We start from the raw sequence: 18,618 nt of genomic DNA, 5'->3' as shown, positions 1-18,618 counted from the left end.
AGGTTTCCAGTGTTTGCCACATCCATTGGTGTCCGGTTACTCTTCATTCTGGCCCTTTTCTCACCTGTGCTTCTCTTGCTACATTCCCAGCCCATCACCTTAACTCATTTTTCTGGAGAACTGTGTGAATCAGCAATTCTATACCTGGTTCTCCTGCACCAAGATCTGCGGAAGCAGCCTTCTTTGCTGGTTTCTTTCCCCTGTTTCCATGTCTGTTTCCAGGTTGACACTGGAGAGATTGACATAAACAATGTACTTTAATGACAATGCCCCAGGATCTTACAATTTCTAAGTTAGCGCAGTGAAAAATGATGCAGGGGAATGTCTGGAAAATAACCCGTGCTAACATGGTACAGAAAAGATTTTCATGTCCAATTTTAGCCTTGGAGTTTAGCAATCCTGCAGTCAGGCACATTCAATCCTTGGCTTCTGAGGAAAGGGAGGAAATGATGGGAAAAAAAAATGCCTTAAAACTTCTTGGATGAACCCAGCCCCCGCCCCCAACCATCACATCTTCTGGCTGATCTTTGGTGGAACTGAGCAAGGTAGAGGTAGGGGGTCTGTATGTCCCCGCCCCCAAAATTAAACAGCAAAACTTTTTAGCTTGGTTAACACTAATATTTTGGCTTTGTTTCTCTTACAGGAAACAAAACCACTCTTTGTTTGGAAATACCCACATCTATTTTCTATTTTTTAATAATAAAATAAAATCCTCTTAGCAAACGTTCCTTTTGGAACTGCGGGTGAATTGCTTAAAAAAAAAAAATCCATAACCTACACTATGCCTAACACTAAATTTCAGGAAAATGTTTGTCTTTTTTTTTTTTTTTAAGAATACAACAAAAAAGAACAATGGGAAGTATTAACACAGAATAAACCCTTTACTGGAATGCAAGCACCTTCCCACTCCACTACTTCTCTAATGCAATAACATATTCCCCTATTCGTGGTTGTGCAGTGGTACTCCTGAATTGTTTTTCTCAGTGTTGCCAGGACATTGTTCTCTTTAATACCTGTTGGCTTGTTACTTGTCCACGTAATAAAGATGGTGGATTGTATTGCAGGGGTTGGCCAAGCAATGGGTATCTGGCATCTCCTTAAAGAGAAAGGTAATTAGAAGGGGTTTTCCATTACATGACATCTTCATCCAAGTTCCTCTTACAATGTCTATCTTAGACGGAAAAAAAAGCAGAATAACTACGCACAAAGCAGTGTATTTGGCTAGGGCAACAAAGTAAGATTTGGAACGATTAAATAAACGTAAGTCAGTCACATACTGATCACAAGGTGAAAAGGTACAAGCTTTCTTGCATTTCGGGATTACACTGAAAAACACAACATTTTTTCTTCACTGCAGTCTTATCTAAATCCTCTCATTTCAAAATGGGCTTAATAAGGCAAAAGCTCTCAGTGTACTAATTAAATCATTTTTGTGGTTATATCCCTGATTAGAGCCAGGTACATCTTCACATTCCTATCTGCTCCAAGGATCCACAAAGACAATGGAAGAGAAGTCTTTAGTAACCACAGAGGATTAAGAAACTCGAGAGGTATGCTTTATAGCAGGCAACCTGGAATTTTTACATCTGAATACAAAGCAATGACGTAAAGATTATGCAGCAGATCAGACAGACAAAATATGGTTTTCTTTATCAATAAGGAAGACATACAGAATTTTCTGCAAGTGTTTCTGTAAAGTACTTCTGTAAACCAGACCCATTAATTTTGAGTTTGGGAATTACACCAGGACATCTCTGCTCACTGACAAAGGGTTTTTTTATGATTTGGTTTTTAAACATCATCAACTATCACATCTCAGTAAAACCTCTCTATTTTCAGTTAACATAGCAGCAGAGGACTGAAATTCTTCAAGAATTATTTCTGTCTTTGGATGGGCACTATCTGAAATACTTAATTGAAGCAGCAACAGCACTGGCTAGAGGCTCTAGTCCCATCACGCTAGTTTCTCTATAAAAGAATGAAGAATTCCCGCTTCGGTGGTGGTGTGATTCAGCACATCACTAACGAGTGAGTCTGGCAGAACATTCATCTCAACATTGTATTTCTGTATCCTTTCCCAAAAAATTCAATATGCCCACCTAAGGTATTAAGATCAGCTAGTCCCACATTATTTATTTCATCTTTAAAGCTCTAAATTATTGCCTTTGTGATAATGTGTGTCAGATTCTTGAGTTATGTTTAGAACTTGAAGCTAAACTGTATCAAACATTAATATTTTCAGTGCTGAAACGGGGAGTTTCACATATGGGAAAGCTAGTGGGTTATAGAAGCTCTCAAAATAACACCGCCAAAAGCTTTTGAGAATATGGGGGACAGTATCAGTGCAGAGAGAGAAGGTGGAATTCTACACGATGCTTGAGCGGATAATTTTGATGATCCTGCTTCAATAGCATTCCTGCTAAAGCGAGCCACAGTTTTGTCAGAAAATCTTCATGTAGCTTGTATTTTAAAACATTCAGTTAGAAAACAGACACACAATTATTTGAGTGAACTGAAAATATACCTTGTCCAGGGACAAAAGGTCTAGAAAACTGGGACATGATAGAAAGAGGTGTTAACGTGGGACGGACGTTCTTCATGTTTGATAGCTGAGCTGGTGCTGGTGATTGGGCTGGTGAGGTGACAGGACTACCCAGTTGAGGACTATGCTGCAACTGGAATAAACAACAAGTTAGTGTTTTAAAAAATACCACGCTGAACAAGCTAACCGCCACCTACAGCATTCAAAGACTGAAGTAACAGTTAAAACAATAGTATTATCAGAGCAGACTCTTATTCCCCAAAAATCTTTTCAAAACCTCCGTGAAGATGCAATTTATGCGGATTTTAAGTCATCCCGGAAAACAAAACAAAAGCCTCATACCTGTGCAGCACTGTCTAAAGTGCTAAGTTCTGTGGCCTTCTGCCCCCTTTGATGATCACAGTAATATTTATTCTGTTTCCACTGCGGAGGTGAATGGTTCCGAGGCTGAGGATTGTTAGGTATATTGAGCTGCATCATTACTACTCCTCCACCTGGTGGTGGTGCTACTGCTACAAGACAAGAGATCAGCAGGATACAGTTAGTTCATCGTGCATTCCGATTTTCATTTCAGCAGAACTGACGTGAATTAAGAGGAAAAAAAAAAAAAAAGGGGATATAATATAATGAATGTTTTGCTAAATAAGCTGCTGAATTCTAGAAAGCTACAGCAGTATCTTTTGTACAATTATATTTCCAATACCAGTTAAATCTGCGGTAGTTAAGTAGGCTTCCCAGAACTAGAAAGCGATAGTGAAACCACTGAAACTCATTACCGAGAATATTTTTGAAAGAAATAATTCAATTCAATAGTAGTTGAAAGTATTCAACATTCACTGTAGTTACTGTCAGAGCAATGTGTTGACCAACGTGTGATATTAAGCAAAAATATGCTTAATTTAGAAATAGAAGTTACCTGGTTAGTTTTACATGATACAGAGCAATACAGACTCTGACACAATGGCATGCATCGGAAAGCCCTGGAATCAATCTTTAGCCTGAGGCAAAATTACCCTCATTTTCAAGTTCTATATAGAAACGTTTTTCTGGGCAGAGACCACAAATTGATCTCAACATCGTATCGTACCACTTAGCCGCTGTGGTAGCTACAGAAATGCCCAAATCAGGGGGGAACAGCTCAGCAGCCAGCGCTGTTCCGTGAGCTTTCACATGAGGAGAGGCTGCCTGACAGAGAAGCTGTCTTCCCCCTCTGACCTGGCTCTGTCCCAGGTACTTTATATAACGTCCTGTTTACTTGTAAGTGGCTGTCTGCAATTTCCCTCTCTGCTCTACCCACTGTTTATAGCGTTTCTCAGAAACCATGATTAAAACACATCGTTTAAACATCACTTAATCATCCACCTTTAAAGAGGGAGTCTACAATCTTCTCAATTTACTACCTACGTCATAGCATCAGTTAGGAGCAGTCAGATACAAGATGAGCTCATTTTATACTCTATTTTTTAAAATGGGCTATTGTTCTTGCTACCCTGTGCTTCACAAAAAGGAGACTCCTTCAAAAAGCAAGCCTAACAACGCAGAATAATGAATCATAATATTAAAACTATATTAGTTTTTGTAAATTGTATGCTGAAATATTTACTCTACTGATATTTATAAGAATAAATGAAATAACATCAGCAATGTTTTCACATCTATACTTTCTTTTTAATGGCAAGAAATTCTACCCATGTGTTACAGACTGAAATGGAAGCATCAGGTGTCTGGCCAACTTTGGCAGAGGGTATAAATTTAAGATTCCCTGCTCTGTCCCTATAAAAGCCACATTAAGAATATTTCTATAGTGTTACAATCTGACAATGCTACTTAAACTGCACAAGAGAAATTCATACATCCAGAAAAACTTTCACTTTCTACTACTTCTAGTTCCACAGCATTTCAGTAAATGAAAATAAGTGGAACTCTTTTCCTAAACAAGCATCCTGACAAAATGAAGTGTCACAGAACACTTAAGTCAGTCTGCAGGCGCTTTATCACCTGTCAGAACCCAGAAGAAATCCTTGCAAGGCTTCCCATGTTTGCAGTCTGGTCCTCTATAACTTTTTCAAATGAAAAGAAACACAACTCCACTGCTTGTCTGCGTATGTCCTCATGACCCTTCCCTCACTGGCCTTGATTCATTATCTCAGCATCACTTACTGAAAAGCATGTTTTTCTTGATTCTCTCAGAATTTGTCCTCCCTGTGTTAGAGGGCTTCCCCCTTCCCCCGCCTTCTTTAAATCACAGTTTAACAGGTTTGAACCAGGCCTTCAAAACTGCATAAAACCAGCACTTCCAGGATAGGTCAGGAAGGTAGAAGAACAAACTAGTGCGAGACCAATTTTGCACATCCTGAAATAAGAATCTTCTAGATTTAAAGCCAAACAAACTTCAAGCAAAATGGAAACAAAACGGAAACAAAACCAAACCTGCCCATAAGCTATAACACACTGTTAACTCAGCTACCTTCCCACTTAACTGCATGTTATCTATTTACTAATAAACAGGCTCTAAAATTAACTTAAAAGATAAATGTTTGTAAGAAGCATGCCATCTGTAGTGGAACCTCAGTCACTGACCTAAGGTTGTTTCATCTATTGCCTGCTTGCAAAATACTGAGATAGCAGCGTTTGAGATTACCCCTGGTGGGCCAACCAAACCTCTAACATATCAGACTCCCTGTCAGTGAAGTGAAGACCGTACCGCTACGATCACAGGACTGTTCTGTCACCTCTTGTTTGGAGGCCAGCCCTAGTGCTCTTCATTTCCTGACCAGTCCATCAACTTTATGGTTGGAAAGTCAGAATTTTTAAGTGTTTGGATATTAACATTCATAAACATTTCATGGATACAAGCTCTGCGTCACCTCTGTTTTCACATGTCATTGAGGCTGCTATTTATACACCTTCTAAAAATTGCCCAAATGCTTTGTAAATCAAAACATTCTGAACTGGATTTAAGTGCTTCTGCTAAGCGACACTGATCTGCTGCAGGCTGCCTGCAGGCTGCCCCCGTGAAGTTGACTATTGTTTCACTTCGGTTCCAAGTTGTCATTTTAAAAATTACAGTAACAGCAATTCAGGTGAAAAATTATGAAAAATGTATTTTGCAGAGATGGTGCTCAAGTTGAAGTTGTTCTAGCAGTTAGCCATGAAATCAATCTGATAGTTTACAACAGATTTCTAGACAGAATGGCTTAGATGAAAACCCCAATAAAATATACCTTTTATTGGCTGCATGATGGAAAGACCAGTGGGCGAACTTTTACATGATGAGGGTGGAGACACTATGCTGTAGTGCACAATGGAAGCAGCCTGTTGTGGCTTTGACTTTGATGAAGGTGGCAATAATGTAGGAGGTGATGGCTTCTGACTTGAATGGTTGTTATAAACTATGAAAGTAAAAGCAGTAAATAAGGCTACCATAAAAAACAAAACCAGAACACCCCACAAAGCTTCGGCGTATTTCATTTAGCTTTTCAGCAGGTCACAAAGCTACCTCTCCCCTCTATCCAAACTCAGAACGCTTAGTTTTCACCCTCTTCTCAGGAACTCCTAAGAAAGTCGCTGCTCCTACTCTATTCAGTGAAATCTAGAATGCTTCATGAGTAGAAGAGCCAAGTATACTGCTTCCAGTGCGTACCTTGCTCATCCTAGCAAATGTAACCCCAAATCTCAAACTTTCCAGACCCACGTAGCTGTTCAGGGAAAGATCGAAGTCATTCGGCTGACAGCGTGTAGTTCCCATGTCTGCCTCAACTCACAAGCAGACACGCGAGGCACTGCGATGTACATTACTGAATTCTAAGAAAGCAACTTGAGAGCTTTCAATGACAAACAAATTGAGATGTCAAGTTAACCTGCCTCCAATATAACTTCAAAAATGGAACACAGAAGGAAATAGAATAGTAATTCTAAATCAAACCCTTAACAGCAAATATCCGATCACCCACTGTAATAACAGCTAGACATTTTTGAAGTCTTCCGATAAAAACTTCATTCCCCCAACCTGCACACTGCTGTCCTTGAAGCTGCTGAGAGTTGCATGGTGATGTTGTTCGAGGAAACTGTATCTGCTCCGATCCAGGAGGCTGCAAATATCCTACTGATGAACTGTAATAATAATCGTAATGATAAAAAAAGAACGTGATTAACAAGAATTTATGCTATACTAATTTATGTAATCATGACTGCTGCATTTGCTGTCTACACGTACTGCAAATCACAGATTTTTTTAATTTTAAAATCAGTAATATTCCCCTCTAACCCCAAATCTACTTACTCTTCAGAAGAATGAACTTTCGCACCTTCCTTGGCAAAAGCTTATGCCCTGCATACATTAAGAAGCTGTACTAATTCACTGATTTTGACATACAGTTTCTGTGTCAATATAGCACATCGGTGTAAAGACACATAGAATAACAAGAAAATCATAATTTACTGTTTTGCCCAACTAACCAGAATTAGGTCTCAGTTAAATGATCACCACAGAACCTGCCATGAGGATTTCAGATGCAGTCTCTCAGTCGCAGGCTGGCCCCACGCAGCTGAGCCAGTTTACTCAGCACACCAAACAAGCACCTCTGCTCCAGCGTGAAGTAACACAGCGTAAAGAGACAACTGCCTTGCTGTGGCTTTAATGAACAGGGTGTGGGAAAAAGAAGGTGACTGAAGGGGATAAAGAACCTTTCATTTTTTGGTAATATGCAGCAGAAGGATAACATTAGAAGTTTATTTATGACAGGTATTTTTCAGGGTATTCAGGGGAAAAACACATAAGTAACAAATACAGGCAAATTCTATCACACCGCTAACTGAGCATACTGCCGGAGCCAGATCATCAGGTTGGCGGACCATAATCAGAATGGTGTCTATTAATCCTGTACTTCATTTCTGTACTAACAGATTAAGTAAATGTTCTGAGGGAATGAGAAAAAAAAAAAAATTACTTCAAATTGTGGAAAAACATAGGTGTAATCCTGTTGGATTTCCCAATTTTACATATGTTGTCACAAGAAGTTTGTTCCATCCTTTATCCCACAGTTCAATTATGTAATTTTAAAGATTCCCTTCCATTAAAGGAGACTAAATTCAGTGAAAACTAAACCAGATGGTTTTATATCTGCATGGGATGTATGCTTTCACACAGCTTCCCATCTGTCTCCTGATTATAGCTTGTATAGTGATCTGGAGGTTTGAGATTATTCAGTTCCTGCAGAACAGTATTCCGCTGTCCTTGTCAGAGTACTGCAATGTAACTATTTTGATAAAAGCAAGATGCTGTCATTAGTTGCTAGTCTGCTCTGAATTCCTAACAAATGTTTCCCTGTTCAAAAGAGAGGGACATTCTAAATGCCACAGAAGATCAAGCAACAAAATTTACTTCAAAAAAAGCCTGGGATTATGTCTACCAATGACTTCACTGAACCTCACATCTAACTACAGAAGAAAAGGATAAAAGCAACCTCCAGACACAAAGAACAAGAATTCAGATTTAAGTAGATGAAGGCATGCAGCCATGACACAAATACTATTTAAGTCTCTGCACTCACAAAAGGATGAAGCAAACTTCATACTGTTGCTGCTTTTTTAAAAGCTGCAAGCAAGATATTTTTAAATTATGCATATTAAGTTCAAAAAACTAGAGAAAGAAAAATTTGTAACAAGCATTAACCCTAGTTAATTCATTTAGGTATCTGCTTATCTGTTCTGAAAAATACTCAAATTGTGTTAGGAACACACAGCATACACAGGGAAGCCTGTACCTGTAGACCAATTTGTTGTTATTACATTAGGTGGAAAAAAAAAAAAAAGTTACTTATAAAACAAAATCAAAAAAGTTCCTATACTTGTTTCATAGCCAGGTTTGTGCCAGCAGGCCTCGTTAGCAACATGGACAAAGCTAAGCTCCTTCAGAGAAAGCTCCAAAAGAGGAAGAAAGTCAGTCTTTTTTGGGATTCAAATTATCTTTTTTCTACACCTTATTAAAGCAGTGTCTTTGACAAAACCAGTGAATATGGATCATCATCTTAAACGTTACTGCAAAAAGGCACAGCTACTGAACATACTGGTGCTTCACATATAAGAAAAAGGAGTGCAGAAAACTCAAGATGTGAAACTAGTAAAGCAGCTCTGAAAGAGATAAGGAAAGAATGTTTTCCAGTCTAACAAGTATGTCCCAATTAAAGCAATACTAGTTGTTTTAGTGAATTCCATAAGAACAAAAGTAAATAGATAATAAAGTGTCTGCAAGTCTGCCTTCAAAATACATTTTAATATATGCAGTACTATAGCAGGTCCTGTCAGTTATTACAAGGCAATTAAGCCTGCCGGCTGAGAAACCAAGTAACTCAGTGATACTTACCTTAAATTATTCTGTTGACCTGATGGAATGACACTGTAGTAAATTGGCATTCCTGTTGCGGGCAATCCTTGATTTGACTGACTGGAAATTATAACAGGTTGTTGATATGTCTGCTGGGGCACTGCTTGGGAACCTTGAGGCACCGAAACCTACAATTGAGAACACATTAACCTTTTCTTCTGCAGACAATATTTCCTTCTGCCTCTTGACCATCAACTAGTTTATATACAATTTAAAAACCCCAACACAACAGAAACTGAAAGATCCACTGGAGTTCTCTTAAATCTAGAAGACTAGTAATAACAGTAGTTGAAATAACAATGCTTTACTTAAAAAAAAAAAAAAAAAAAAAATCTTCTTCCTCCAAAATGTAAATGTTGGTTCCAAAGGGCTCCATCAATTAACAAAGATTTTCTCTGCAACAGAAAGTGCGGTGGTAAGGAGGGAAATCTTACAAACTTTTTCTTCCCTATCCTCTCAATCACAACTAACACAGCCCTTGGCTCTCAACAGGACTAGAACTTGTACACTTCTGACAGATTTTCTTCTCACTTCAATTGTGGGGTTTTTGTTTGTTAATTTCTCTCCCCAAAGCCACCTTTGGCACCTGCTTGCAGCTTTCTGCCATTTACAAAGCAATGCACTGAAAAATAAATAAATAAAATCACCCACACCTTAGAGCGATTGAGAAGTTACCCACCTGGTAAGATGGCACTGAAGGATATGGAACAATCACACCTTGAATTTGATTCCCAACGTTGTTGTGTTGGCCACTGACTAGATTTTGATTCTGAGACTGCTGAACTCCAACTAAACCCTGGTAGTTTTGCTGCTGGTTAGGCAAAATCTGGTAACCTGAAATTATACATTTAAATCTTATTTTGAAATAATGAGCTTATTTTATACACAGCTGCCTATGTGAAAACGTATGTGCAGCATTTTCCAATGGCTTTTTAATCTGGTAACTTCATAAAAGTTGAACTTATCATGCATACAAAAAGAAGCCAACATTAAAATTAACAGATTTATTCCCTTGGATCCAGCATGAAATACTACACATACCATTTGCAATGCTGCTCTCACATGCTTGCAATATTTATTTACACTCTTAAGTAAGCTACATGCATTAACACCTTGATTTGACAGATGAAAGCCGAAAGCATTTGAAAAGCATGCTAGATAATATCAAAACCAATTAACTGTCTATTATTATGAACAAGGCCATTCTAGTTACTTAAATTTTGAAATTCCAGTTATGCCAAATTCTACTAGTACCTCAGGTGCCCTGGTTGACAGCATCTTGACTAACTCAAAACTGAATCACACTTCCAGAAAATTAGTGTAAGGCATGTGTGCAGATTTTTTTAAAAAGGGCAATTTCTATTGAAATCTGTAATGCTAATAACAACTGGGAACCAGAAAAAACTTTCAGGTAAACCCCACGTTTGTATATTGGGGAAGACATTTTATATTCAAAGTTATCTTGGGGGCGGGGAAAGAAGGGTTTTCTTATTTACCCCTCTATAGTGCTTCTACAACAATTTATTATTGCTTAAACTGGTATCCTCTGCTACCTTTCCCAAAAGGCTCAAAAAAGGTTAAAAAATCCCCAATCCACAAAAGAAACACCCCCCCACACCCCCCCCCAAAACCAACCAACCGAGTGTGAGGGCCAAACAGGGAGCCTGTGCATTTATTAGGTCCAATCTTAACTCCTGTTTTTTTGGGCGTTTGGGTTTTCATTAAAAAGCATATAGTAGGTAACTGCTACCATTATCAAAACACATGCAGAACACAAATGAATTTCTTTTTGTCATATTCTCTTATACAGGTACACACTACTTACCACATCAGCAAAACCCCATAACTATCAGTATTTCTGAGACAAAGCCAGTTATCGCTCCAGAATAACAAAACTGGGCTTGTCAAGATGCACTGATGGCAAAAAGAGTCTGTATTTATCTTGAACACATTCACATTCTACTGACCCTGAACATTCCCCACGTTCCCTACCTTGCTATGGAATTTATAATAAAGCAAACACAGCTGCAAAACCTCAGATTTTTTTAAAGCTGTGTTTAGAAAATTTGTATGGTCTATTTTGACAATAACTCGGTTAACACAAAACACGTTTTTTTGTCAACAACCCCCCCAATGCTCATTGATTACATACATACAGGGTACAATGAACATTGTGAATTAACCGTCTCAGCTGGCTGTCTCTATAGAAATTGCGACAATGAAGGCTAAAAAAGACTGTCAATATAATCTAATATTGCCTCAGAAAATTAAAGGGAAGAAGGTTCAGTTTGTTAAAACCAAGAGCTATTCATTAGAAACTCACGGCACTAAATATTTTGAGAGTACTAGACACAACTTCAGAACAAGGCACGCTTGAATTAGGATTAGTAATAAGTCTTAAGTTTGAACTGTGCACAAATATCCATCTCATGTCTGCAATAAACAAAATGCTTAAATGTACTTTGTTACAAAATGATCTACGGCCCCGAAAAAGCAGCAGAATATGAAGTCGCGGTATACGACAGATCCAATCAATACCTCCGTAATCTAAACCCCTCATTTCCCAGAAACCGCAATGTAGCTGTGAATATTTTTCAGCTTTTTCTGGCACTTCCAGAGACAGACATGATCAATTTTGCAAGCAGAGAGAACTGGAACAATATAAATTGACTGCCAAGAAGGCTCCCCACAGCGTTCCAAAGAATGCTCTATTTTTAGCCTCACAATTTCACCTCTGCATAGAGTGGTGTGACAGAAATGCAGCGCTCAGCAGAAACCCCACACCTGCCACAGCAGATTGCCTCATTACACAGCAATACCCTGGAACAGCAGATTAAAAAAAGCGTGCTTCTATTTACATAATTAAAAAGAAATCACTGTTAATATAAGTTAACTTACAGCATATAGAAATACATCTTCTGAGTTACACATTAAGAGCGAGAAAGCCTTCATTCCAGAACAGAAAAGCAAGGACAATCACTTGGTTAATAAGCTATGAGTCTAGCTTAATTACTACTATTACAACTACAGCAATATAATAGTAGTAATGGTTTTAACACTGGCCACTGCAAAGCAGAAGCTAGCTGAACTTCAGCTGATGTTCCTACAGGAACTGTGGTTCAGATAACATTTTTAATCAACCTGTAGTTAGGCCTCACGGTAATTAGGCCCACATTATCATAGCAATGGGAAATGCCTTTTTTTTTTTTTTTTTTTTTTTTTAACGGAGACTTTTCTTCTCCCAAGATCTTTTGGGCAACCAAAGCATTTTTTATAAAGTGAGCCCCCCCCCCCCCCCCCCCCCCCCCATATGTCACCTGAAACCCCTTTAAGAAGGAAGCCAGGAAGCAGCTGAAAAAGAGACCGGTTCACTGTGAGAAATGTAAACCTCTCAGACAGTGTTACGGCCCCGAATCCAACAGCTCATAAGTAAAGTCAGGCCACTCCGTAACATTAAACCAAAAGTGGCCTCAGTTGTCACGCTCTCAGAAGCTGTCAACTTTTATCTAAATTTCTGTTTGGAAAGTTATTTCATAGTTAGCAACCACTTTATAAGATGAATAAAACCCACGGCTTTTATGTCATACAAGATTTGTTAATTCTCATTTTCGACCAGACACATTGCTATATCAGCCAAGTAACACGCTGCCTTTTGTCTCAAAACCAGCCACTGTAACAAGCATCAACCATTTTGGATGTGGCTTTGTGTCAACTTAATTAAAATACTTATGGTTTCAAATAAATCTACAAGAGAGATTAATTCCAAAACACACCATCTCATGAGCAGTTTACAGAACAGAAAACATGACGTGGAACCTTCCGTCTCTAGAACGCAGCCTCACATTTGCCTGTACATGAGAGCCTGGTATGGTAGGTATGGCTAGGGAGCAACTCAGAGATTTTGACTTAAACACGGATTATGCAGTTGCTATTGAAATACTCCTCTCTGCCATCAGTGCTAGTAAACGCCATGTAACCAAACTGGATTGAATGGAATTATTGGCTAGACCACCCCTTCACTCCTGACAAGCGATCCCTTGACGGCAGGGTTACAGGTACAAGGTACGTTATGGAAGCAGTAAAGTAGCTGTCTGCACAGCTTGCTTATTTTATTTCTTCTAGGACATAGAGGGAGATTTCAGCTGCTGATGCTTTTCACTCTGTCTGCATTACAGGCAGTGAAATTCAGTTAAAATGTAAAAAGCTAAAAACATACAAGAAAAACTTACTTACCTAATAGCAACAGATGCCTCCCTCTGCATCTTGGTGCTGACGCACCGTCACCCCATGCTTTCAAATTCAGATAGTTTTGTTTAGCTACATACATACACTGGGCTCTCTGCAACTGAATTTGTGTGCTATTCACATAGGGTGTCCCCGTAAACGGGGAACTCACCCCAGTGGAGCCTCAGCTTTTTGCTATTAAGTGGTCTAGGCATTAACAATTCTGAGGAAGGAAAGCAGGTTGTGTAATACAGTTGGATAATACATCTTCAACAGCAGCGGACAAAACAAGTTGCAAAAGCCAGTAATTTGGTTTCCTTTGAAGAAATGTCAATATACTTTCACCTCTGAAGGTACTAACAGTATTTTAAAGTGATCTGACAACCCTACCATAAGTGGGCATCACATCCTGATGACTCTGCAATGGAATAATCCCATGTGAATTTGTGAACTGAACCCTGCATAACAACTTCCAAGTGTTGCTGCTATTGGAGCAATTCCTAGAAGTGCAGAAGAGGCAGCCATCCCTCTTACAGGCTACTGCACAGAACAGCTATAAAGAAATCCAGTTAGTATTTGTAAAAGCTGATCTTTCATCCTGTTTCTGTAGAGCAACAATAGTAGGGTGGGAAGAGGAATTAAAACCCCCTTCTTCCTGACGGAAACTCAAAAGGATATCAAGTCTAATGTATTCAACTAAAACATGGTATAAAAGCCTGATTTTTAAGGATATCTCCCTCCAAACATCACCAGTTACTTCTGAAACTTCTGACCGTGAGAGTCAAGATACTACTCAGGAGTAAATTTGTTTCAGGAATACACAACTTAATGAAAAAGTTGTAACAATATTTTTAAGTACAGATTATCAGAATAATAGTAGCTACAGTTACAGTTTATGAGGACAAAAAAGACAACAGGAAAGAAAGAAGACAAATACCTTTCCATGAATGTTATCAAGCTGTAACTCAGAAACAGTTGCAAAGTCTTTACTAAAAATAGGAGGAGCAGAAAACTAGCTCTAACCACTTGTCTCATTATATATTTATTCAATACCCAGACATTTTTCATCATTGGACAGAAAGAGAAATCAAAACAGTATCGCCAGTATCTTCTGCATAAGACTCTTTTCATGCCACAACATCTAAAATGAGTGTCTTCTGGTTAGAACTTTCAGTTAAGGTACATCTTTGCAATGTTACTTCATTTAAAAGTACTAATTCATCTTACTTTGCAAGGGACTAAAAAGTAACAAATTTGCAAGTTTTTTAAATTACACATTTCTAAACTAAACAAACCCCAACTAATAATTATATATACGTTATCCTGTAAGTAAAATTACAGCATGAGCCACCCATAGCAATGGCTCAAATCTCAAGTTTCATGAGCAACTGACTCAAATTTTCCCACCTTCAGTTAGTTACAGTTCACATCCCATATCTGAATTTCTACCTTATTTGACATTTTACAGCAAAATAAGTTTAAAAAGCAATACCAGGAGAAAATGCACACGAGGTGTTCTAATGAAATGCTGAAAGGGTTCAACAAACCTGTCTGCTGTCCGGGCTGTGCCAGCGGTTGGTTTTGCTGCGTGTTGTAATGGACAGAAACAGGTCGATATTGTTGACTGGAGTGTGGATACTGATTGGGGGTACAATAACAAGCTGGCATCTAAAAATGAACAATTAAAGATATTCACTACCTGCAAATTTACACAGCAGGCAGACACCTGAATACAAAACCAATGACACGATAAAAGAAAGATGGAAAATTTATAAGAGGTGCAACTAATCCAGGGAGCTGCAGGCCTGTCAGCCTGACCTCGGTGCCGGGGCAGGTGCCGGGGCAGAGCCCCCCGAGTGCCATCCCGCGGCACGTGCGGGACAGCCGGGGGATCCGGCCCAGCCGGCGCGGGGTTATGGAAGGCAGGTCCTGCCGGGGACCCCGATCTCCTCCTGTGACAGGGAGAGTCCCGCAGCGGGCGCGGGAGGGGCTGGGGGCTGTGCCTGGGCCTTCGTAAAGCCTTTGCCAGGGTCTCCCGCAGCATCTCCCGGAGGAACCGGCTGCCGTGGCTGGGGCGGGTGCATTCTGTGTCGGGTACGAGACCGGCCGGACGGCTGAGCCCAAGGAGCGGCGCCGAGTGCAGCGGAGTATGGCCCCGGTGCTGGGCCCCGGCGCGGCCGCCCCTCGGCCCCTGTGCCAGGTGCGGGCCCCTCAGCGCGGGGGGGGACGTGGGGGGCTGGAGCGTGCCCAGAGCCGGGCAGGGGGCTGGGGAAGGGGCTGGGGCACGAGGCTGGTGAGGAGCGGCTGGGGGAGCCGGGGGGGTTTGGCCCGGAGAGGGGGGGGGCTGAGGGGAGACCTTATCGCCCCCTCGACTGCCCGGCAGGGGCTGTGGGCAGGGGGGGTCGGGCTCTTCTCCCAGGGAACGAGCCACAGGGCAGGGGGGACCGGCCTCGGGTTGCCCCAGGGGAGGCTGAGGTTGGAGACTGGGGAAAGTTTCTTCCCCGAAAGGGTGGTCAAGCCCTGGGACAGGCTGCCCGGGGAGGCGGTGGAATCCCATCCCTGGAAGTGTTTAAAGATGCGGTGCTTAGCGATAAGGTGGGCCTGGCAGTCCTAGGTTAATGGTTGGACTTGATAATCTCAAAGGTCTTTTTGAGCCTAAATGATTCTATGATAATGTTAAATAGTTTAACAATTAAAAAAAATACTTACACTACATACATTCCCTCTTTAACAGTTGACTACTACTGTCACTGTAGAAATAAAAATTTTCAATCTCCACCAAAAAAAAATAGAAAACTATGCAGAACATGAGTGTTACCAGCTACAGGTAAATAGGAAAACCTGGGTAATTATTGCTCCTCAAGTAAACTGAAGTAATAGATTTCAAAGCATGCAAGCCAGAAAAAAAACCAACCGCAGAATAAACGGGCACAGCTGCAACTTCACAGGGAGCCCCACACCATATAATACATTTTACTCATTAATACAGCAGTATGAGGAGGTTTTACGTATAGCTTTTGGGAGGACACAAATGGAGCCATTGTACCTGTGGCACAGGTTGCTGCATGTATCCCTGCTGCTGGAGTACTTGCTGGTTAACAGGGTGGCTGGATGTCGAGTAGCCTGGAGCAGAAACCGGTTGGCCCGCGGGTGGTGGAGGTGGAGCAGCTGCAATGATATAACCAGGCTGCTGCGGGGGCTGGAGCACTACCGTGGACTGGAACATAGCGGTATGCGGTTCAGCTGGGTCAGCGGGTGGCTGGCGGGCAAGACTCATATGGCTAAATTGTGATCCTAGGTTGTCTTGCTGTAATAGTTAAAAAAAAAAAAGGAAAAATGACATGAAAAAATGTACATTCAAGAATAAACCAGCCAGATATCTCAGTCACTTTCAGATACGCCTATCTCCAGTTACTCTGCATTAGCAACATCAGCCACAGAATAACAGGAAAGCACAAGATGGAACGCAGCAGTAAGTTATCTTTCAGGGCTGACAGCAGGAGAGGACATCCACATTCAGAGACTTCACTTGTTTCACTGCAAATATTTTTGGATTACATCTGCCTCTACTTATTGTAAGAATTCAATTGTCAAAAATAGTCAGAATTTGTGTCACTAACATTTCCAGATTGGGCTCCAAAGCTTGAGTGAAAACATCTAGCACCCGTTAAAATAGCAGAAGGCATTAGTATTACTAAATTCATTTTTGGTTTTAAGAGCTTAAGTTAATGAGGCTCTAATCCTGAGCAATAAGGTACATTCCTCTAACTTGGTATTATACTACATGCAAGGATTAATTTAAGTAACAGCTGCAAGAAATGTATTCTAGTGGTTACCTACTATCTGTATTGTATTAACATCTGAAAGTATGATACTGATTGCACTGAGCGCTGTAGGACTCCTGTGAAATTTGAAACTTCTATTACCGTAACCCCAAGCTCCACATTTTTTATTTTATTTTTTTTACAAGCAAATCAGCATCGAATTATCGACATCCTGGAAATTAGAAGCGATCACTAATATTGTATTTTTTTGCTAAACAGGAAATCTTGGTTAAGACTTCAGAAGTGGACTCTCCAAACATAGAGGAACATTAGAAATATTTTAAGACCACTTGATAGTCTCTTAGATCATCCTGAAGATGACAGGAGTTAATCAAGAAAAATTGCAAGCTTCATCTTTTACTGATTAGCTACGTTCACATCTTATGATGAAATTTTAGAGTTCCCAGGCTGAAGATAATCTTCATTACCACTGCAAATATTTAGTATAATTTTGCCACTTAAAAAGCCCTATTTTTGTTAGGTCAATTAACTTTGCCTTTGGCATCGCATTCTTTAGTGACGCCTATTCACACAACTACAATGCTTTTCTACATTGGATTTTACATTCTGCTTTTCATAACACCTGGTTTAGAGAAGAGATACCGATATTTAATTCTGAATTAATACTACCTCTAAAACGTCCAAAGGGTAAGCCCAAGCAATACACACTTATTTCTGTGATACCACCAATATGAGTAAATTCTGGGCTAGTCAGTTTGTCCTGCAGTGCCGTGTATAGGACAAGCACGATTAACCATTGAAACGTGGTGTCACCGATAAACGGCCAAAGCAGACTTTCCTGTACCAGCTCAGATGTGTTGGTGCATTTAGATTACGAACCCAGACCATCAATCCTTTTCACTGTGTTACTGACGTTACAGTCGGCAGGAATACATTTCTGACACTGCTGGCACACTTAGTATTTGAACCCATTTCCTCAAGGTGAAATGCTTTGAAATTATTATAAGCCTGGAAGGAGTTTCATTCTCTGCTCTAACAACCATATGCCCAACAATAGCGAATCATGGCATGAGACACCTGAACTAGCGCTTTAGTCATGCTAAACTCACATAGGAAGCTCACACTGGTTAATTAACCATCCTCCTTTCATTACTAATGAGGTAAGTTACACTGACTGCAGTCCACATGTATGCAAACTCTAAAGTAACATGAGAAACAACATCGCTAATAACAAAACACTCTCCATGAAGTGCAACTCCCTTTTCGAATTGTATACCTGAAGTACGTATAACAGTTACAATATACTTTTAATTATACGCAGACTACTGAATTCAGATAAATCTGTATTATTAGAAGATATTTCTGATTAATGTTGAAAGCAGTAACAAAATAAAAACTCTGAATATGTACTAAAGTAGCTATTTTGTACACTGTGTGGGTTTGCCTTAGCTTGCCCCTAGGTGCCCATCAAGCTGCTCTATCACCCCCCCATCCTTAGCAATACAGGAGGAGAAAATATGAAAACCTCATGGGTCAAGAAAAGGACAGGCAGATTGCTCACCAATTACCATCACAGGCAAAAACTACCCAACTCGGGGAAGACTAATGTATTGCTAATTAATAACAGAGTAGGCTAGTGAGAAATAAAACCAAAACTAAAATCAGCTTCCCCCAACCTCCCT

General features: G+C 40.0%; 1 protein-coding gene across 18 annotated transcripts in view; it reads right to left on the bottom strand.

The window, feature by feature from the left end:
- The window catches only part of R3HDM1 (R3H domain containing 1), an 87,731-nt gene that overhangs the window by 2,269 nt on the left and 66,844 nt on the right, over positions 1-18,618 (bottom strand). For 14 of the 18 annotated variants that reach the window (XM_055812395.1, XM_055812404.1, XM_055812407.1 and 11 more), the window contains 10 exons: positions 16,198-16,458; positions 14,699-14,819; positions 9,607-9,761; positions 8,907-9,055; positions 6,552-6,655; positions 5,767-5,934; positions 2,885-3,054; positions 2,525-2,675; positions 1,014-1,096; positions 145-229 (listed from right to left, as the gene is read on the bottom strand). In XM_055812395.1, coding sequence (XP_055668370.1) covers positions 145-229; positions 1,014-1,096; positions 2,525-2,675; positions 2,885-3,054; positions 5,767-5,934; positions 6,552-6,655; positions 8,907-9,055; positions 9,607-9,761; positions 14,699-14,819; positions 16,198-16,458 — 1,447 coding nt within the window. The remainder of the gene's footprint in view (positions 1-144; positions 230-1,013; positions 1,097-2,524; positions 2,676-2,884; positions 3,055-5,766; positions 5,935-6,551; positions 6,656-8,906; positions 9,056-9,606; positions 9,762-14,698; positions 14,820-16,197; positions 16,459-18,618) is intronic. The other 4 variants (XM_055812406.1, XM_055812408.1, XM_055812413.1 and 1 more) reach the window with 2 other exon arrangements.

The sequence above is a fragment of the Falco peregrinus genome, chromosome 8, assembly GCF_023634155.1.
Source record: "Falco peregrinus isolate bFalPer1 chromosome 8, bFalPer1.pri, whole genome shotgun sequence".
In the NCBI taxonomy this organism is placed as follows: domain Eukaryota; kingdom Metazoa; phylum Chordata; class Aves; order Falconiformes; family Falconidae; genus Falco; species Falco peregrinus.
The sequence above is the reverse complement of the archived record's forward strand: the minus strand, read 5'-3'. Positions and strand labels throughout refer to the sequence as shown.